This window comes from Mustelus asterias, unplaced genomic scaffold, assembly GCF_964213995.1.
Source record: "Mustelus asterias unplaced genomic scaffold, sMusAst1.hap1.1 HAP1_SCAFFOLD_2822, whole genome shotgun sequence".
Lineage (NCBI taxonomy): Eukaryota > Metazoa > Chordata > Chondrichthyes > Carcharhiniformes > Triakidae > Mustelus > Mustelus asterias.
In genome coordinates this window covers 1-20,000 of record NW_027592767.1, presented here as the reverse complement: position 1 = coordinate 20,000, position 20,000 = coordinate 1, and the positions used below count along the sequence as shown (strand labels likewise).

Sequence of the window (20,000 nt, the reverse complement as noted above, 5' to 3'; positions counted from 1 at the left end):
TGGGACTCGCTCCCATGGGAAGTGGGGGAGAATGTGGGACTCACTCCCATGGGGAGTGGGGGAGAATGTGGGACTTGCTCCCACGGGGGGAGTGGGGGACAATGTGGGACTCGCTCCCACGGGGAGTGGGGGAGAATGTGGGAATCGCTCCCATGGGGAGTGGAGGGAATGTGGGACTCGCTCCCACGGGGAGTGGGGGAGAATGTGGGACTCGCTCCCACGGGGAGTGGGGGAGAATGTGGGACTCGCTCCCACGGGGGGAGTGGGGGAGAATGTGGGACTCGCTCCCACGGGGAATGGGGGAGAATGTGGGACTCGCTCCCACGGGGAGTGGGGGTGAATGTGGGACTCGCTCCCACAGGGAGTGGGGAGAATGTGGAACTCGCTCCCGCAGGGACTGGGGAGAATGTGGAACTTGCTCCCACAGGGAGTGGGGAGAATGTGGGACTCACTCCCATGGGGAGTGGGGGAGAATGTGGGAATTGCTCCCACAGAGAGTGGGGGAGAATGTGGGAATCGCTCCCACGGGGAGTGGGGGAGAATGTGGGACTCGCTCCCACGGGGGGAGTGGGGAGAATGTGGAACTCGCTCCCACAGGGAGTGGGGGAGAATGTGGGACTCGCTCCCACAGGGAGTGGGGAGAATGTGGAACTCGCTCCCGCAGGGAGTGGGGAGAATGTGGAACTTGCTCCCACAGGGAGTGGGGAGAATGTGGGACTCACTCCCATGGGGAGTGGGGGAGAATGTGGGAATTGCTCCCACAGAGAGTGGTGGAGAATGTGGGAATCGCTCCCACGGGGAGTGGGGGAGAATGTGGGACTCGCTCCCACGGGGGGAGTGGGGAGAATGTGGAACTCGCTCCCACAGGGAGTGGGGGAGAATGTGGGAATCGCTCCCATGGGGAGTGGGGAAGAATGTGGGAATCGCTCCCACGGAGAGTGGGGGAGAATGTGGGAATCGCTCCCACGGGGAATGGGGGAGAATGTGGGACTCGCTCCCACGGGGGGAGTGGGGAGAATGTGGAACTCGCTCCCACAGGGAGTGGGGGAGAATGTGGGACTCGCTCCCACGGGGAGTGGGGGAGAATGTGGGACTCGCTCCCACGGGGGAGTGGGGGAGAATGTGGGACTCGCTCCCACGGGGAGTGGGGGAGAAAGTGGGACTCGCTCCCACGGGGAGTGGGGGAGAAAGTGGGACTCGCTCCCACAGGGGAGTGGGGGAGAAAGTGGAACTCACTCCCACAGGGGAGTGTCTCAGGTGAATAGTGTTGAGACACTGCAAGAGCAGCTGTATCAACGCGGCGGAGGTAACGAAGGGGCACGATGGATTTAGATGAGGGAGGAGGCTCAAGGAGAGCATAAACTGGTTAGGCCGAATGGCCTGTTCCTGAGCCATTTATCTTCTGGGAAGGCCCAGAATTTGAATTCCGCTCTGAAATCCGAGAAGAGGACTATGGGTGGATGACGGAACCAAACTGGCCAACCCTCGGGCGGTGAGGAACATGGGGGCGATGTATAATTTCTTATTCCTCTGTCGCTAGGCACAACAACTACGACTGCCAACCCACCGAGCTCCACCTCCAAGGACGTCCAACCATCGACAAACGAGCCGACGACCTCGGCAACCACCCACGGTCCCACAACGGGTAAGACCTTCCATCCCCTCCATCCCCTACTAGCCCAATGGTCGCCTCAGTCAGGGAAGGGATTAAGCGGGAGGTTGCTGGCCTCACGAGCCCAGTTGGCCAGGAAACGAAAGATGGCAGCCGGGATTCTCCGGTTTCCCGCCGGCCTGGGGGTGGGGGGGCGTTGTGGCGGCAGCGGGAATTCCCATGGGCAGCGGTGGGACTGGAGAATCCCGCCACTCGAAAAACAACACGCCAACTCCCACCGGCAGGAGACACAGGGGTCGGAGAATCTCACTCCATCTTCCAGCCCCACCTCCAGGCGGTGGTTACCAGATCACAACAACAACTCGCTGCGTCTAAGAAAAAAAATCTCCTCAATCCACCTAACCTGCACATCTTTGGACACTAAGGGGCAATTTAGCACGGCCAATCCACCTAACCTGCACATCTTTGGACACTAAGGGGCAATTTAGCACGGCCAATCCACCTAACCTACACATCTTTGGACACTAAGGGGCAATTTAGCATGGCCAATCCACCTAACCCGCACATCTTTGGAGACTAAGGGGCAATTTAGCATGGACAATCCACCTAACTGACACATCTTTGGACACTAAGGGACAATTTAGCTTGGCCAATCCACCTAACCTACACATCTTTGGACACTAAGGGACAATTTAGCTTGGCCAATCCACCTAACCTACAAATCTTTGGACGCTAAGGGGCAATTTAGCATGGCGAATCCACCAAACCTGCACATCTTTAGACACTAAGGGGAAATTTAGCATGGCCAATCCCCTTAACTCGCATATCTTTGGACACTAAGGGGCAATTTAGCACGGCCAATCCACCTAACCTACACATCTTTGGACACTAAGGGGCAATTTAGCACGGCCAATCCACCTAACCTGCACATCTTTGGACACTAAGGGGCAATTTAGCACGGCCAATCCACCTAACCTACACATCTTTGGACACTAAGGGGCAATTTAGCATGGCCAATCCACCTAACCTACACATCTTTGGACACTAAGGGGCAATTTAGCATGGCCAATCCCCCTAACCTGCACATCTTTGGACACTAAGGGGCAATTTAGCATGGCCAATTCACCTAACCGCACATCTTTGGACACTCAGGGGCAATTTAGCATGGCCAATCCACCTAACCTACACATCTTTGGACACTAAGGGGCAATTTAGCACGGCCAATCCACCTAACTGACACATCTTTGGACACTAAGGGACAATTTAGCTTGGCCAATCCCCCTAACCTGCACATCTTTGGACACGAAGGGGCAATTTAGCATGGCCAATCCACCTAACCTACACATCTTTGGACACTAAGGGGCAATTTAGCATGGCCAATCCACCTAACCCGAACCTAATCTTTGGACTGTGGGAGGAAACCGGAGCACCCGGAGGAAACCCACGCAGACACGAGGGGAGAATGTGCAGACTCTGCACAGTAAGAGTTTTAACAACACCTGGTTAAAGTTCAACAGGTTTATTTGGTCGCAAATGCCATTAGCTTTTGGAGCGCTGCTCCTTCGTCAGATGGAGTGGAAATCTGCTCTCAAACAGGGCACAGAGACACAAAATCAAGTTACAGAATACTGATTAGAATGCGGATCTTTACAGCTCATCAAGTCTTAAAGATACAGACAATGTGAGTGGAGGGAGCATTAAGCACGGATTAAAGAGATTTTTATTGTCTCCAGACAGGACAGCCAGTGAGATTCTGCAAGTCCAGGAGGCAAGTCCAGGAGTCCAGGTGCCTCCTGGACTTGCAGAATCTCACTGGCTGTCCTGTCTGGAGACAATAAACATCTCTTTAACCTGTGCCGAATGCTCCCTCCACTCACATTGTCTGTATCTTTAAGACTTGATGAGCTGTAAAGATTAGCATTCTAATCAGTATTCTGTAACTTGATTTTGTGTCTCTGTGTGCCCTGTTTGAGAGCAGATTTCCACTCCATCTGACGAAGGAGCAGCGCTTTGAAAGCTTCTGGCTTGTGCGACCAAATAAACCTGTTTTGACTTTAACCTGGTGTTGTTAAAACTCTTACTGTGTTCACCCCAGCCCAACGCCAGCATCTCCACGTCAGACTCCGCACAGACAGTGACCCGAGGCCGGGGATCGAACCCGGGTCCCTGGCGCTGTGAGGCAGCAGTGCTAACCCACCGTGCTGCCGTGCCGCCCCGCCCAATTACTTTGCTGTGATTATTTAACACCAGTAAGTGGGGTCTGCGACCCGGGGAGGGGATGGGAGAGGCGGGCGGGGTGGGGAGGTCGGAATCCCAGCACTGGCAATGACGTCTCGGAGTGAGACAGGGCAGCTGCGTACACGGACCAGGTTGGCAGCCATCGAGCGGGTAAGGGATAAAAGCAGATGTCACTGATGGTAAAATCTTTAGACGCCTTTGGTGAATGATTCAATATTATTACTTGGAGTTCGGTATCTGGAGAGGAACAATTTCATTCTTCCACAATAAAAAAGAACCTTTGAAGTTTTGATTGCATCTGTCTTGGCAAAGTCAGAGTTTAATTATTAAATTAGATTCAACTGAGTCATCGTTTTCAAATGTGGTTCTTGGCACATTTTGTAACTATCATTGTCACGAAAGAGGTAGCGTTGGGCAAGTTGACGGGGCTAAAGGTAGACAAGTCTCCCGGCCCCGATGGAATGCATCCCAGGGTACTGAAAGAGATGGCGAGGGAAATAGCAAATGCACTAATTTACCAAAATTCGCTGGACTCTGGGGTGGTTCCCGCAGATTGGAAAACAGCAAATGTGACGCCACTGTTTTAAAAAGGAGGTAGACAAAAGGCGGGTAACTATAGGCCGATTAGCTTAACTTCTGTATGAGGGAAAATGCTTGAATCTATCATCAAGGAAGAAATAGCGAGATATCTGGATATAAATTGTCACATTGGTAAGACGCAGCATGGGTTCATGAAGGGCAGGTCATGTTGGACTAATTTGGTGGAATTCTTTGAGAACATTACATGTGCAGTGGACACTGGGGAACCTGTGGGTGTGGTGTATCTGGATTTCCAGAAGGCATTTGACAAGGTGCCACACCAAAGACTGCTACGTAAGATAAAGTTGCACGGTGTTACGGGTAATGTATTAGCATGGATAGAGGATTGGTTAACTAACCGAAAGCAAAGAGTGTGGGTAAATGGGTGTTTTTCTGGTTGGCGATCAGTGACTAGTGGTGTGCCTCAGGGATCAGTGTTGGGACCGCAATTGTTTACAATTTACATCGATGATTTGGAGTTGGAGACCAAGCGTAGTGTGTCAAAATTCGCAGATGACACTAAGATGAGTGGCAGAGCAAAGTGTGCAGAGGACGCTGAAAGTCTGCAAAGGGATATAGATAGTCTAAGTGAGTGGGCGAGGGTCTGGCAGATGGAGTACAATGTTGGTAAATGTGAGGTCATCCATTTTGGTCGGAATAACAGCAAAATGGACTATTATTTAAATGGTAAAAAATTGCAGCATGCTGCTGTGCAGAGGGACCTGGGTGTCCTTGTGCAGGAATCTCAAGGAGTTGGTTTGCAGGTGCAGCAGGTAATTAAGAAGGCAAATGGAATTTTGTCCTTCATTGCTTGAGGGATGGAGTTTAAAAACAGCGAGGTTATATTGCAGCTGTATAAGGTGCTGGTGAGGCCACACCTGGAGTACTGTGTACAGTTTTGGTCTCCTTACTTGAGAAAGGATATACTGGCACTGGAGGGGGTGCAGAGGAGATACACTAGGTTGATTCCGGAGTTGAGAGGGTTGGCTTATGAGGAGAGACTGAGTAGACTGGGGCTATACTCATTGGAATTCAGAAGAATGAGGGGAGATCTTATAGAAACATACAAGATTATGAAGGGAATAGATAAGATAGAAGCAGGGAAGTTGTTTCCACTGACGGGTGAAACTAGAACTAGGGGGCATGGCCTCAAAATAAGGGGGAGCAGATTTAGGACTGAGTTGAGGAGGAACTTCTTCACACAAAGGGTTGTGAATCTGTGGAATTCCCTGCCCAGTGAAGCAGTTGAGGCTACCTCATTGAATGTTTTTAAGGCAAGGATAGATAAATTTTTGAACAGTAAAGGAATTAAGGGTTATGGTGAGCGGGCGGGTAAGTGGAGCTGAGTCCACGAAAAGATCAGCCATGATCTTATTGAATGGCGGGGCAGGCTCGAGGGGCCAGAGGCCTACTCCTGCTCCTAGTTCCTATGTTCTTCTTAAACTGAGTGGGCCCATCCGAAACTCTCAGAGAGCCAGGCCAGAAAGGAATGATATGAGAGACTCAGCAGATCTGGCAGCAACTGCAGAGAGAGAAACAGACTTAACGTCTCAAGATCAAGCGACTCTTCCTCAGGGGTAACCCTAATTGCTCCTTAGTGTTCCAAGATGTGCGGGTTAGGTGGATTGGCCATGCTAAATTGCCCCTTAGTGTCCAAATATGTGCGGGTTAGGTGGATTGGCCATGCTAAATTGCCCCTTAGTGTCCAAATATGTGCGGGTTAGGTGGATTGGCCATGCTAAATTGCCCATTAGTGTCAGGGGGATTTGCAGAGTAAATGCATGGGGTTATGGGGATAGGGCCTGGGTGGGATTGTTGTCGTTGCAGGCTCGATGGGCCGTATGGCCTCCTTCTGCACTGTCAGGATGCTATGATTCTATGATAGAGGTGTACAAAATAATGAGGGGGAGAGATAGAGTGGATGGGATAACATTGTTTCCCCTGGCGGAGAATTCTAGAACCAGGGGGCAGTAGGTAGCTGTAGGTGTAGAGGGAACACGTGGAAGAACTGTTTTACGCTGAGAGTGGTGGGTGTCTGGAGTTCACTGCCCGAGTTGGCGGCGGAAGCAGAGACCCCAAACTCTTTTGAAAAGTATTTGGTTCCGCACCTCAAGTGTTGATGACTACAGGACTGTGGATCAGGTGCAGGAAGTAGGGGATTAGAAAGGATTTCCTCGGACTGGAATGAGCAAGATGGGCCGAATGGTCTCCTTCTGGAACTTTTGTGTGGCTCTACGAGGGAGGAAAGGTCAGCACGGTGGCACAGTGGGTTAGCACTGCTGCCTCGCAGTGCCAGGACCCCGGGTTCGATTCCCGGCTTGGGGTCACTGTCTGTGTGGAGTTTGCACATTCTCCCCGTGTCTGCGTGGGTTTCCTCCGGGTGCTCCGATTTCCTCCCACAGTCTGAAAGACGTGCTGGTTAGGGTGCGTTGACCCGAACAGGCGCCGGAGTGTGGCGACTGGAGGATTTTCACAGTAACTTCATTGCAGTGTTAATGTAACCCTTACTTGTGGCAAATAAACTTTACTTTCAGAGAGGAATCGGGTATGAGATGGGTTGGAGCAGAAACACCAGAATGGGGCAGATGGGCTGAATGGCCTGCTCCTGGAAAAAAGAACAAAGAAAATTACAGCACAGGAACAGGCCCTTCGGCCCTCCAAGCCTGCACCGACCATGCTGCCCCGACTGAACTAAAGCCCCCTACCCTTCCGGGGACCATATCCCTCTATTCCCATCCTATTCATGTATTTGTCAAGACGCCCCTTAAAACTCACTACCGTATAATGGGTTGAAAGTTGAAGGGTCATGATAGGTGTGCAGTAAACATGCAATGCAGTTTATTTGTACCCTGGGTGTGACTTTGGAGTTTTGGAGGTGGCTTTATTTGGATTTTTTGGATCTACCATCTCGGGTCATCAAGCAATGCTGGCATCACTAACGATAATTAGGGACTATAGATTGAAAGTGCTGAGTATCTGATCATGCCCAGAAATGGACAAGCAGGACTGGAGCACAGACTGCACATGCCTGTTATAATGGACTCAGGCAGCGTGTATACATTATTAATGCATGCAGTGAGCAGTCAGCACTCCCACAATGCTCATTGGCCTCACATCCTTGAGGCCAGTGAGCGGCACGGTAGCACAGTGGTTAGCACTGCTGCTTCACAGCTCCAGGGTCCCGGGTTCGATTCCCGGCTCGGGTCACCGTCTGTGTGGAGTTTGCACATTCTCCTCGTGTCTGCGTGGGTTTTCCTCCGGGTGCTCCGGTTTCCTCCCACAGTCCAAAGATGTGCGGGTTAGGTTGATTGGCTATGCTAAAATTGCCCTTAGTGTCCTGAGATGCATGGGATTAGCAGGTAAATATGTAGGGATATGGGTGTAGGGCCTGGGTAGGATTGTGGTCGGTGCAGACTCGTTGGGCCAAATGGCCTCTTTCTGCACTGTAGGGTTTCTATGATTCTTTCTATGATCCTTAAGTGGGGACCAGATTTTGGGCATGTATGACACCCACTTAAAGGAAGTTAACATCTGTTCAAAAGATGGTGCAGTCTGGCTGAACAATCCCTGGGAAAATGTCTGAGAGGAGAAATGTGGATGAAGTAACTACTGAGAGGACACTGCTATGTTCTGATGGTACTATGAAAGCCCCTCCCTTAAACTCCCAACTCCGCCTCCGCTTTACTCACAGCTGGGAGAGACACAGACCAAGAGGGTAGCCTCCTGGCACCTTTACCTATGCTGGTTGGTGTTGGGCTGGAGGGTTGTTATCTCTTTTGGGGTCCCCTGTACTCATTGGAGACACCCCCTCCCAAGCTTAAAAGCCCCCATAACATTTAACTCACACCCCCTCTCCCCACATGGCCTTTGAAACCCCTACCTCCATCACTGCCCTTGCTGGGACTTGCCAATCAAGCCCCACTGATACCTTCAATCCAGCCTCATTATCTCTGGGGATTGGCTGCAGTTCCAGCAATGGCCACTGAGTGAACTTGGCACTGACTGGACTGCAGAGTTGCCAGCCATCAGCTTTCCTAGGTGGGACCTCCTCTCTCGATAGGGTCCAAAGTCTCGTCATTAACAAATTAATGTCCCGCTGAGTATAAAATAGCTGCAGGGCAGCCGTTATCAGCCAGAAGGCATTCTCCACCAAGTCTTCGGTTGCAGGGTATGAAACCTGGCATGTGAAAAATTCTGCCCAATAATACCAGCTTCTTCTACATATCTTTGTCCCAGTTATCTCAGCAAGATGGACCATTTAACATATTTTACTTTGATCTGACCAAAATCATATTTTTCCACAACGGAATCAGTATCAGAATGATTTCAAAGCGGAGTGTTTTGTATTCATTTGATGGATGACATTCCAGTTTGTCCAGCTGTGGGATACTGCTGTGCCTCATGGTCCTGCAGCCGCCACACCTGGACATGGAAGTGCAGTTAAACTCTGCCATGAGGACAGTATCATGGACACTTAATCCACTCCAACCAAGTGGCTTCCTGTTGTCCCACAATGACCTATCTGCCATTCGCCACAACGCGATCTTGCCCATCACATTCATGACGACTTGAAAAAGCCACCAAGGAATCACTAAAAAGCATGCCAATCATTTTGAGAAACAATAGCTAATATTCATGCAGTTGATCTCAACCCACTATTCCGATGGATAAACTGGAACAATATCACTTTCTTCAATGTCTAAATGCTGGAACTACCTTCCTAACAGCACGGTGGGTGTACTTACACGCCATTGACTGCAGCAGTTCAAGAAGGTGGCTCGACACCATCTTCTCATGGGCAATTAGGGATGGGTAATAAATGCTGGCCTTGCCAGCGACACCCACATCCCCTGAAATAATTAATTTAACTGGTTCCTGGCTTTCACTTCCTTAGAGGTTTATAAACTGATGAAGGGGATAGATAGAGTGAACGTTCAAAGACTATTTCCTCGGGTGGATGGAGCTATTACGAGGGGGCATAACTATAGGGTTCGTGGTGGGAGATACAGGAAGGATATCAGAGGTAGGTTCTTTACGCAGAGTGTGGTTGGGGTGTGGAATGGACTGCCTGCAGTGATAGTGGAGCCAGACACTTTAGGAACATTTAAGCGGTTATTGGATAGGCACATGGAGCACACCAGGATGATAGGGAGTGGGATAGCTTGATCTCGGTTTCAGATAAAGCTCGGCACAACATCGTGGGCCGAAGGGCCTGTTCTGTGCTGTACTGTTCTATGTTCTATGTTCTATGTATCTGCTTCCACTACCTCCCCCGGCAGCGAGTTCCAGGCACCCACCACCCTCTGTGTAAAAAAACGTGCCTCGTACATCTCCTTTAAACCTTGCCCCTCGCACCTTAAACCTGTGCCCCCGAGTAATTGACTCTTCCACCCTGGGGGAAAAAGCTTCTGACTATCCACTCTGTCCATGCCCCTCATAATCTTGTAGACTTCTATCAGGTCTCCCCTCAACCTCCGTCGTTCCAGTGAGAACAAACCGAGTTTCTCCAACCTCTCCTCATAGCTAATGCCCTCCATACCAGGCAACATCCTGGTAAATCTTTTCTGTACCCTCTCCAAAGCCTCCACATCCTTCTGGTAGTGCGGCGACCAGAATTGAACACTATATTCCAAGTGCGGCCTAACGAAGGTTCTATAAAGCTGCAACATGACTTGCCAATTTTTAAACTCAACGGCCTTGCACTGTGAAAGCCGCTGGAATTCTGAGGTGCCCGGGGGGGGAGGGAGTTGGAGGGACAGATTTATTTGAAAGGATTTGTGGAAAGGTATAGAAAGTTGCATTGTGTTCAAACCCACCCGGGGAAACGTTATTAAGAAGTGTGAATTGTTGTTGGAGACACTGTCTTGACGCACTGTGATATCATCTGCGCAGGTACAACAGTCACGACGCTGGACTCTACCACCGACCGGCCCCTGACCACGCTGTCAACAACACTGCCCACCTCAAGGTGAAGGAACAACACGACCGCGAGATTAATCTGATTCCCAGCGACCTTTACCGCGCCACCAGCACGAACAAACAGGCCATTGGCTGACCACGGCCGCTTGGCAACCTGAACAAGGCCTCAACCCCACTGCCGCCAACGAAGACACATTAGCGTGTTGGCGGAACATCTGAGGGAATTTGGGGCCTAATAAGTGTTGTGAGGCCTCCTGATCTATCCTGGCCCTGATGTGAAGGATTTGAGTTGATTTATTATTGACACATGTATTGGGATAGAGTGAAAAGTATTGTTTCTTGCACGCTATACAGACAAAGCATACCGTTCATAGAGTACATAGGGGAGAAGGATTTGATTTATTATTGTCACATGTATTGGGATACAGTGAAAAGTATTGTTTCTTGCGCCCTATACAGACAAAGCATACCGTTCATAGAGGGCGGCACGGTAGCACAGTGGTTAGCACTGCTGATTCACAGTTCCAGGGTCCTGGGTTCGATTCCTGGCTCGGGTCACTGTCTGTGTGGAGTTTGCACATTCTCCTCGTGTCTGTGTGGGTTTCCTCCGGGTGCTCCTGTTTCCTCCCACAGTCCAAAGATGTGCGGGTTAGGTTGATTGGCCAGGTTAAAAATTGCCCCTTAGAGTCCTGAGATGCATAGGTTAGAGGGATTAGCGGGTAAAATATGTGGGGGTAGGGCCTGGGTGGGATTGTGGTCTGTGCAGACTCGATGGGCCGAATGGCCTCCTTCTGCACTGTAGGGTTTCTATGATTTCTTTCTATGAGTACATAGGGGAGAAGGATTTGATTTGATTTATTATTGTCACAGGTATTGGGATACAGTGAAAAGTATTGTTTCTTGCGCGCTATACAGACAAAGCATACCGTTCATAGAGAAGGAAAGGAGAGTGTGCAGAATGTGGTGTTACAGTCAGAGCTAGGGTGCAGAGAAAGATCAACTTAATGCGAGGTAGGTCCATTAGAAAGTCTGACAGCAGCAGGGAAGAAGCTGTTCTTGAGTCGGTTGGTCCGTGACCTCAGACTTTTGTATCTTTTTCCCGACGGAAGAAGGTGGAAGAGAGAATGTCCGGGGTGCGTGGGGGGGTCCTTAATTATGCTGGCTGCTTTTCCCCGAGGCAGCGGGAAGTGTAGACAGAGTCAATGGATGGGAGGTTGGTTTGCGTGATGGATTGGGCTACAATTAACGACCTTTTGTAGTTTCTTGTGGTCTTGGGCAGAGCAGGAGCCCCAGACCAAGCTGTGATACAACCAGGAAGGTACGTGGGGGAGAGGGGGAGAATCAGGATATTGAATCTGATGATCAGCCATGATCAAAATGAATGGTGGAGCAGCCGAGAGTTGCAGTGTGATGGTCTTGGGTCTTCAGGGATGCATAGAATTCAGAAGAATTCACTCATTTATTTTGTTCTCTCTCTGCCCACAGCCCCACAACGCCTCCGGAGTGCAACCTGGAAGAGACAGTGAAAGGTAATAGTCCACTCACTCCGTCATCCTGATCGGTCCCCGCATCATCACCCCACCTCCCGCCCCTGTCCGCCCCGGCTCCGGCCCCTCACGGGTGCTGGAGGAGGCCACTCAGCCCCTCGACTCTGCCTCACGGTCCTGGTAGGCCGTGGCTGGGCCTCCGACTCAGCTCCAACCCCTTCGTTGCCACGGTGACCGTTGGTTGGTTGGTGAAATCCACCCCAGTCCAACCTCGCAAGAATCCTAGAGGTCGTTGATGATGGGTCACCCACGGCGAGATATCCAGAATGGAAACGGGTTCTTCGGCCCAGCTCTTCCATGGTTACCTAAACTGGACTAGTCCCATTTGCCTGCGCTTGGCCCATATCCCTCGAAATCTTTCCCTATCCATGAACCTACCCAAATGTCCTTTCAATGTTGTCCTTGTACCCGCCTCTGGCAGCTCATTCCATACACTCACCACCCTCTGTGTGAAAAAATTACCCCTCGGCTCCCTTTCCCCTCTCACCGAAAACCTACGCCCTCGAGATTTGGACTCCCTCCTAACCTGGGGAAACAAAGGAGGCCATTCAGCCCATCGCGTCTCCATCAATTCTTACCCCAGACTTGCCTGGTAAACCCCTCTTATTTACCCCACTAACCTGCACATCTTTGGACACTAAGGTGCAATTTAGCATGGCCAATCCACCTAACCTGCACATCTTTGGATACTAAGGGGCCATTTAGTATGGCCAATCCACCTAACCTGCACATCTTTGGACACTAAGGGGCAATTTAGCATGGCCAATCCACCTAACCTGCACATCTTTGGACACTAAGGGGCAATTTAGCATGGCCAATCCATCTAACTTACACATCTTTGGACACTAAGGAGCAATTTAGCATGGCCAATGCACCTAACTTACACATCTTTTGACACTAAGGGGCAATTTAGCATGGCCAATGCACCTAACCTACACATCTTTGGACACTAAGGGGCAATTTAGCATGGCCAATCCACCTAACCTGCACATCTTTGGACACTAAGGGACAATTTAGCATGGCCAATGCACCTAACCTACACATCTTTGGACACGAAGGGGCAATTTAGCATGGCCAATCCACCTAACCTGCACATCTTTGGACACTAATGGGCAATTTAGCATGGCCAATCCACCTAACCTGAAAAAGGAGCGAGACTCCGAAAGCTTGTGCTACCAAATAAACCTGTTAGACTTTAACCTGGTGTTGTGATATTCCTTACTGTAATTGCAACAACACATCCCTGCTCCTGTACTCGAAACCTCTCGCAATGAAGGCCAACATACCATTTGCCTTCTTTACTGCCTGCTGCACCTGCATGCTTACCTTCAGCGACTGGTGCACAAGGACACCCAGATCCCTCTGCACACTCCCCTCTCCCAATTTACAGCCATTCAGGTAATGTCTGCCTTCTTGTTTTTGCTTCCAAAATGAATAACCTCACATTTATCCAAATTAAACTGCATCTGCCATTGATTTGCCCACTCACCCAACCTGTCCAGATCATTCTGAAGGATCGCTGCATCCTCCTCACAGTTCACCCTCCCACCCAACTTGGTATCATTTATATTAATGATTTGGATGAGAATATAGGAGGCATGGTTAGTAAGTTTGCAGATGACACCAGGATTGGTGGCATAGTGGACAGTGAGGAAAGGTATCTCCAATTGCAGCGGGATCTTGATCAATTGGGCCAGAGGGCTGACGAATGGCAGATGGAGTTTAATTTAGACAAATGCGAGGTGATTCATTTTGGTAGATTGAACCAGGGCAGGACTTACTCAGTTAATGGTCGGGCGTTGGGGAGAGTTACAGAACAAAGAGATCTAGGGGTACATGTTCACAGCTCCTTGAAAGTGGAGTCACAGGTGGACAGAGTGGTGAAGAAGGCATTCGGCATGCTTGGTTTCATCGGTCAGAACATTGAATACAGGAGTTGGGACGTCTTGTTGAAGTTGTACAAGACATTGGTAAGGCCACACTTGGAATACTGTGTGCAGTTCTGGTCTATTATTGAAAGGATATTATTAAACTAGAAAGAGTGCAGAAAAGATTGACTAGGATGCTACTGGGACTTGATGGATTGAGTTATAAGGAGAGGCTGAATGGACTGGGACATTTTTCCCTGGAGCGTAGGAGGCTGAGGGGTGACCTTATAGAGGTCTATAAAATAATGAGGGGCACAGATCAGCTAGATCGTCAATATCTTTTCCCAAAGGTAGGGGAGTCTAAAACTAGAGGGCATAGGTTTAAGGTGAGAGGGGAGAGATACAAAAGTGTCCAGTGGGGGAATTTTTTCACACAGAGGGTGGTGAGTGTCTGGAACAAGCTGCCAGAGGTAGTAGTAGAGGCGGGTATAATTTTATCTTTTAAAAAGCATTTAGATAGTTCCATGGGTACGATGGGTACCGAGGGATATGGGCCAAACGCGGGCAATTCGGATTAGAGGGTTGGGTGGATTGGCCATGCTAAATTGCCCCTTAGTGTCAGGGGGACTAGCAGGGTAAATGTATGGGGTTGTGGGGATAGGGGCTGGGTGGGATTGTGGTCGGTGTAGACTCGATGGGCCGAATGGCCTCCTTCTGCACTGTCAGGAATCTATGGAGTATTTGTCCCGAGCTGAACGTTCCTTGTCCGATTTCCCCCACCCCCCCTCCCGCTACCGCCCCCTGCAGGTTACCTCACACGCTGCGACTTCAACAACAACACCGACCCTTTCTGCGGCTGGATCCAGCCGTCCAGCAGTGACAACGGGGACTGGAGCCGGACCAGGGGGTCGACACTAACCAGGCCGCTGGAAGACCAGCCCCCGCCCTGGGACAAGGAGCACAAGGGAGGTAAGGAAGGCAGCGGGGAGCAGGGGCGAGGCAGTGGGTACTTCTTGCGCCTTCAGCCGCATGTCGGGCGGAGAGTTGGTGCCATGCTGCTGGACGGGTGGGTGAAGAGGGGGGACCATGTTCGAATTCACCCCTGGGACACTGGCTGGTTCCAGCATTTATTGCCCATCCCTAGTTGCCCTTGGAGGGCAGTTGAGAGTCAACCACATTGGCTGTGGCTCTGGAGTCACGTGTAGGCCAGACCGGGTAAGGACAGCAGAGTTCTTTCCCTAAAAGACTGACGCTCGCGTTCCCCGGGAAACTGCGTCTCCCGGCGTCGCGGGAACCGACTCCGATGGACCGGCCTGTCGCGCCCCGGGGGCTGCCTTTCCCTCAGCGGAATGCGGGGAGGGGGGGAGGGGAGTGGGGAGGGGGTGGGGGGACAGTGTGAGGGGTGTGGGGAAGGGAAGGAGGGATGTGGGTTGAGGGGGAGGGTTGGAGTGGAGGGTGGCTGGGGCGAGGAGGGGGGGGGGTAGAAGGGGTACAAAGTCCGGCAGAAAGCGGTAGCTCATGTTGTCTTGTCTCTCGACCAGGTTACTATATCCACCAGGACGCCGGTAACCTCCTTCCCGGGCGGTTTATCCGTCTCGAGAGCCCGGCCGTGACTGTCAGAAGCGATGGAGCATGCGTCCAGTTCTCCTACTACCTGTACGGCCCCTTTCCTGCCGACGGGGCGATGCTCAGGGTGCTGCTGCGGGAAGGGGAGAGGGAGACGCCATTGTGGAATCGGACTGTGCCCCAGAGCCACGCCTGGTTGCAGGGGGCCGTCACCATCCCGGGCCAGACGGGCAGGACCATCAAGGTGAGGGAGCGCGCACGGGCACTTCGCTGGCGCATTGGGTGGTTCCCATTGGGCACCTCCCTGGGATGGTGGGGGGGCGGGGGGGTGGGGTGGGGGGGTGGTGGTGGAATTGGGTGTTGGGGATTGGTGAAAGTCTCTCCATCTTCTGATCTGACCCCATTCATAGAGTCAGAGAGGTTTACAGATGGAAACAGGCCCTTCGGCCCAACTTGTCCATGCCGCCCTTTTTTTTAAAACCCCGAAGCTCATCCCAATTGCCCACATTTGGCCCATATCCCTCTATACCCATCGTACCCATGTAACTGTCTAAATGCTTTTCAAAAGATAAAATTGTACCCGCCTCTACTACTGCCTCTGGCAGCTCGTTCCAGACACTCTGAGTGAAAAAATTGCCCCTCTGGACACTTTTGTATCTCTCCCCTCTCCCCTTAAACCTATACCCTCTAGTTTTAGACTCCCCTACCTTTGGGAAAAGATGTTGACTATCTAGCTGATCTGTGCCCCTCATTATTTTATAGACCTCTATAAGGTCACCCCTCAGCCTCCTACGCTCCAGAGAAAAAAGTCCCAGTCTATCCAGCCTCTCCTTATAACTCAAACCATCAAGTCCCGGTAGCATCCTAGTAAATCTTTTCTGCACTCTTTCTAGTTTAATAATATCCTTTGATTAATAGGGTGACCAGAACAATACACAGTACTCCAAGTGTGGCCTTACCAATGTCTTGTACAACTCCAACAAGACGTCCCAACTCCTGTATTCAATGTTCTGACCGATGAAACCAAGCATGCCGAATGCCTTCTTCACCACTCTGTCCACCTGTGACTCCACTTTCAAGGAGCTATGAACATGTACCCGAGATCGCTTTGTTCTGAAACTCTCCCTAACGCCCTACCATTAACTGAGTAAGTCCTGCCCTGGTTCGATCTACCAAAATGCATCACCTCACATTTGTCTGAATTAAACTCCATCTGCCATTCGTCAGCCCACTGGCCCAATTAATCGCCAGTCACCACCTCCCAACGTGTGACAATAATAAACCAAATCAAGCCAAAATAGTAACCTTCGATATTCCACACCCAACTGAATTGGGAAGGCAGACCCTCGGGCCTCAGTCCCTCCATTCCCCTGTCCCTCAATTCCTCAGTCCCTTGGTTCCTCACTCCCTCGGTTCCTTGGTCCCTCAGTCCCTCGGTTTCTTGGTCCCTCAGTTCTTCGGTCCCTCGGGCCCTCAGTTCCTCAGTTCCTCGGTCCCTCACTCCATCACTCCCTCGGTCCCTCGGTTCCTCAGTCCCTCGGTTCCTTGGTTCCTCAGTCTCTCAGTCCCTTGGTCCCTCAGTTCTTCGTTCCCTCACTCCCTCGGTCCCTCAGTTCTTTGCTCCCTCAGTCCCTCAGTCCCTCGGTTCCTCTGTTCCTCAGATCTTCGGTCCCTCGGTCCCTCAGTTCCTCAGTCCCTCAATTCCTTGTGCCCTCGGTTCCTCGGTCCTTGGGTTCCTTGCTCCCTCGCTCCCCTGCCTCCTCACTCCCTTGGTCCCTCACTCCCTCAGTCCCTCGCTCCCTCAGTTCCTTGATTCCTCAGTTCCTCGGTTCTTCACTCCCTGGCTCCCTCACTCCCTCAGTTCCTTGATCCCTCAGTTCCTCACTCCCTCTCTCCCTCGCTCCCTCAGTCCCTCGCTCCCTCAGTTCCTTGATCCCTCAGTTCCTCGGTTCCTCACTCCCTCGCTCCCTCACTCCCTCGGTTCCTTGATCCCTCAGTTCCTCGCTTCCTCTCTCCCTCGCTCCCTCAGTCCCTCGGTCCCTCAGTCCCTTACTCCCTCGGTCCCTCGGTCCCTTGCGCTCTGGAGGTTGTCACTGAGTTACGTGACCTTTCCCATAAATCATTGCACTGTTCCAAGATTCAGCCTCATGGCTACTGGGGGAAATGGAAGTCACGAATCTGGCATTCTCCCCAACTGAGGGGCGGCACAGGGGTTGGCACTGCTGCCTCACAGCTCCAGGGTCCCGGGTTCGATTCCCGGCTCGGGGCACTGTCTGTGTGGAGTTTGCACATTCTCCTCGTGTTTGCATGGGTTTCCTCCGGGTGCTCCGGTTTCCTCCCGCAGTCCAAAGATGTGCGGGTTAGGTTGATTGGCCAGGTTAAAATTGCCCCTGAGATGCGTAGGTTAGAGGCATTAGCGGGTAAATATGTGGGGGTAGGGCCTGGGTGGGATTGTGGTCGGTGCAGACTCGATGGGCCGAATGGCCTCCTTCTGCACTGTAGGGTTTCTATGATTCTACAGCGCCAGGGCCCCGGTTAAAGTTAAAATTTATTCATTCGTCACAAGTAAGGCTGACATTAACACTGCAATGAAGTTACTGTGAAAATCCCCCAGTTGCCACACTCCGGCGCCTGTTCGGGTAACACTGAGGGAGAATTTAGCACGGCCAATGCACCCTAACCCGCACGGCTTTCGGACTGTGGGAGGAAACCGGAGCACCCGGAGGAAAGCCACGCAGACACGGGGAGAACGTGCAGACTCCGCACAGACAGTGACCCAAGCCGGGAATCGAACCCGGGTCCCTGGCGCTGAGAGGCACTGTGCCAGGTTTGATTCCCGGATCACTGACTGTGCGGAGTTTGCACGTTCTCCCCGTGTCTGCGTGGGTTTCCTCCGGGTGCTCCGGTTTCCTCCCACAGTCCGAAGAACGTGCTGGTTAGGGTGGATTGGCCGTGCTAAATTCTCCCTCAGTGTTACCCGAACAGGCACTGGAGTGTGGTGACTCGGGGAATTTTCACAGTAACTTCATTGCAGTGTTAATGTAAACCTTGACACTAGTAAACAAACTTTAAATTTTAAAAAAACTAATATAAACCATGATTTTGACAACATTCCAGTGTCAGGAATCAGGTAGTTTTGTTAATTGGGGGCTTGTTTTATTATCCTGGACTCTGAAGCCTGAGGCCTAGTACCCTCTCTCTCGGGGTTGGGGGGCCTGGGCCTCAGGCCTTCTCCCCGAACCAGAGTCAGGTTCCGGCGAGCAAGGCACTGGTTACCAACGAGAATTCTTCCTCCTTCTCACCGACAGGTCATCTTTGATGCCGTCCGGGGACAAAGCAGTGAAGCACACGTGGCTCTGGACAATGTCGCCATAACAACGGGGCCTTGCTTTGGTGAGTGGAAACCAAGCCTGCTGAGGATGGGAACTCAGGCGGATTAGCCGAATTTGCCGACACACAAACCACGGGATCCCTCCATTTCTGCTCAAGTCATCACTGTCTCTCCGAAAGAGCATTCCACTCAGGCCCTATCCCCCTAACCCCATAAATTTAACATGGCCAATTCACCTAGCCTGCACATCTTTGGACACGAAGGGGCAATTTAGCATGGCCAATCCACCTAACCTGCACATCTTTGGACACTAAGGGACAATTTAGCATGGCCAATCCACCTAACCTGCACATCTTTGGACACTAAGGGGCAATTTAGCACGGCCAATCCACCTAAACTGCATATCTTTGGTCACTAAGGGGCAATTTAGCCTGGCCAATCCATCTAACCTACACATCTTTGGACACTAAGGGGCAATTTAGCATGGCCAATCCATTTAACCTGCACATCTTCATAGACGAAAGGACAATTTAGCCTGACCGATCCACCTAACCCGCACATCTTTGGACAGTCAGAGGCAATTTAGTATGGCCAATCCCCCTAACCTGCACATCTTTGTAGACTTTGGGCGGCACGGTAGCACAGTGGGTTAGCGCTGCTGCTTCACAGCTCCAGGGACCCGGGTTCGATTCCCAGCTTGGGTCACTGTCTGTGTGGAGTTTGCACATTCTCCTCGTGTCTGCGTGGGTTTCCTCCGGGTGCTCCGGTTTCCTCCCACAGTCCAAAGATGTGCGGGTTAGGTTGATTGGCCATGCTAAATTGCCCTTAGTGTCCTGAGATGCGTAGGTTAGAGGGATTAGTGGGTAAATATGTAGGGATATAGGGGTAGGGCCTGGGTGGGATTGTGGTCGGTGCAGACTCGATGGGCCGAATGGCCTCTTTCTGTACTGTAGGGCTTCTATGATGACTAAAGGGCAATTTAGCATGACCAATCCACCTAACCCGCACATCTTTGGACACTAAGGGGCAATTTAGCATGGCCAATCCACCTAACCCGCACATCTTTGGACACTTAGGGGCAATTTAGCATGGCCAATCCACCTAACCTGCACATCCTTGGACACTAAAGGTCATACAGCATAAATATATTCTGGGAGAGAGAATTCAGGGGAAGAAATCTCTCTTCATCTCAATCCAAAATGGCCGCCCCCTCATCCTGAGACTGCGCCACCCCGACCCTCGGTGTTTTAGATTCCCCCGGCCAATCTCTCAGCCTCCACCCTGTCAAAGCCCCTCCGCATTTGGGAGATTCCGTCGAGATTGTCTTCTGAACCCCAGAG

The 20,000-nt window shown here is 51.4% G+C and overlaps 1 protein-coding gene across 1 annotated transcript in view; it reads left to right on the top strand.

The window, feature by feature from the left end:
• LOC144490055 (MAM and LDL-receptor class A domain-containing protein 1-like) overlaps nt 1–15,376 on the top strand; it is a gene marked incomplete at its 5' end in the record, with an annotated part of 40,415 nt that extends 25,039 nt beyond the window's left edge. Inside the window, 5 exons of the mRNA XM_078207867.1 lie at nt 1,541–1,645; nt 10,322–10,397; nt 11,834–11,877; nt 14,571–14,833; nt 15,305–15,376. Of these exons, the coding sequence (XP_078063993.1) occupies nt 1,541–1,645; nt 10,322–10,397; nt 11,834–11,877; nt 14,571–14,833; nt 15,305–15,376 (560 nt within the window). The remainder of the gene's footprint in view (nt 1–1,540; nt 1,646–10,321; nt 10,398–11,833; nt 11,878–14,570; nt 14,834–15,304) is intronic.
• Nucleotides 15,377–20,000: the final 4,624 nt, after the last annotated feature.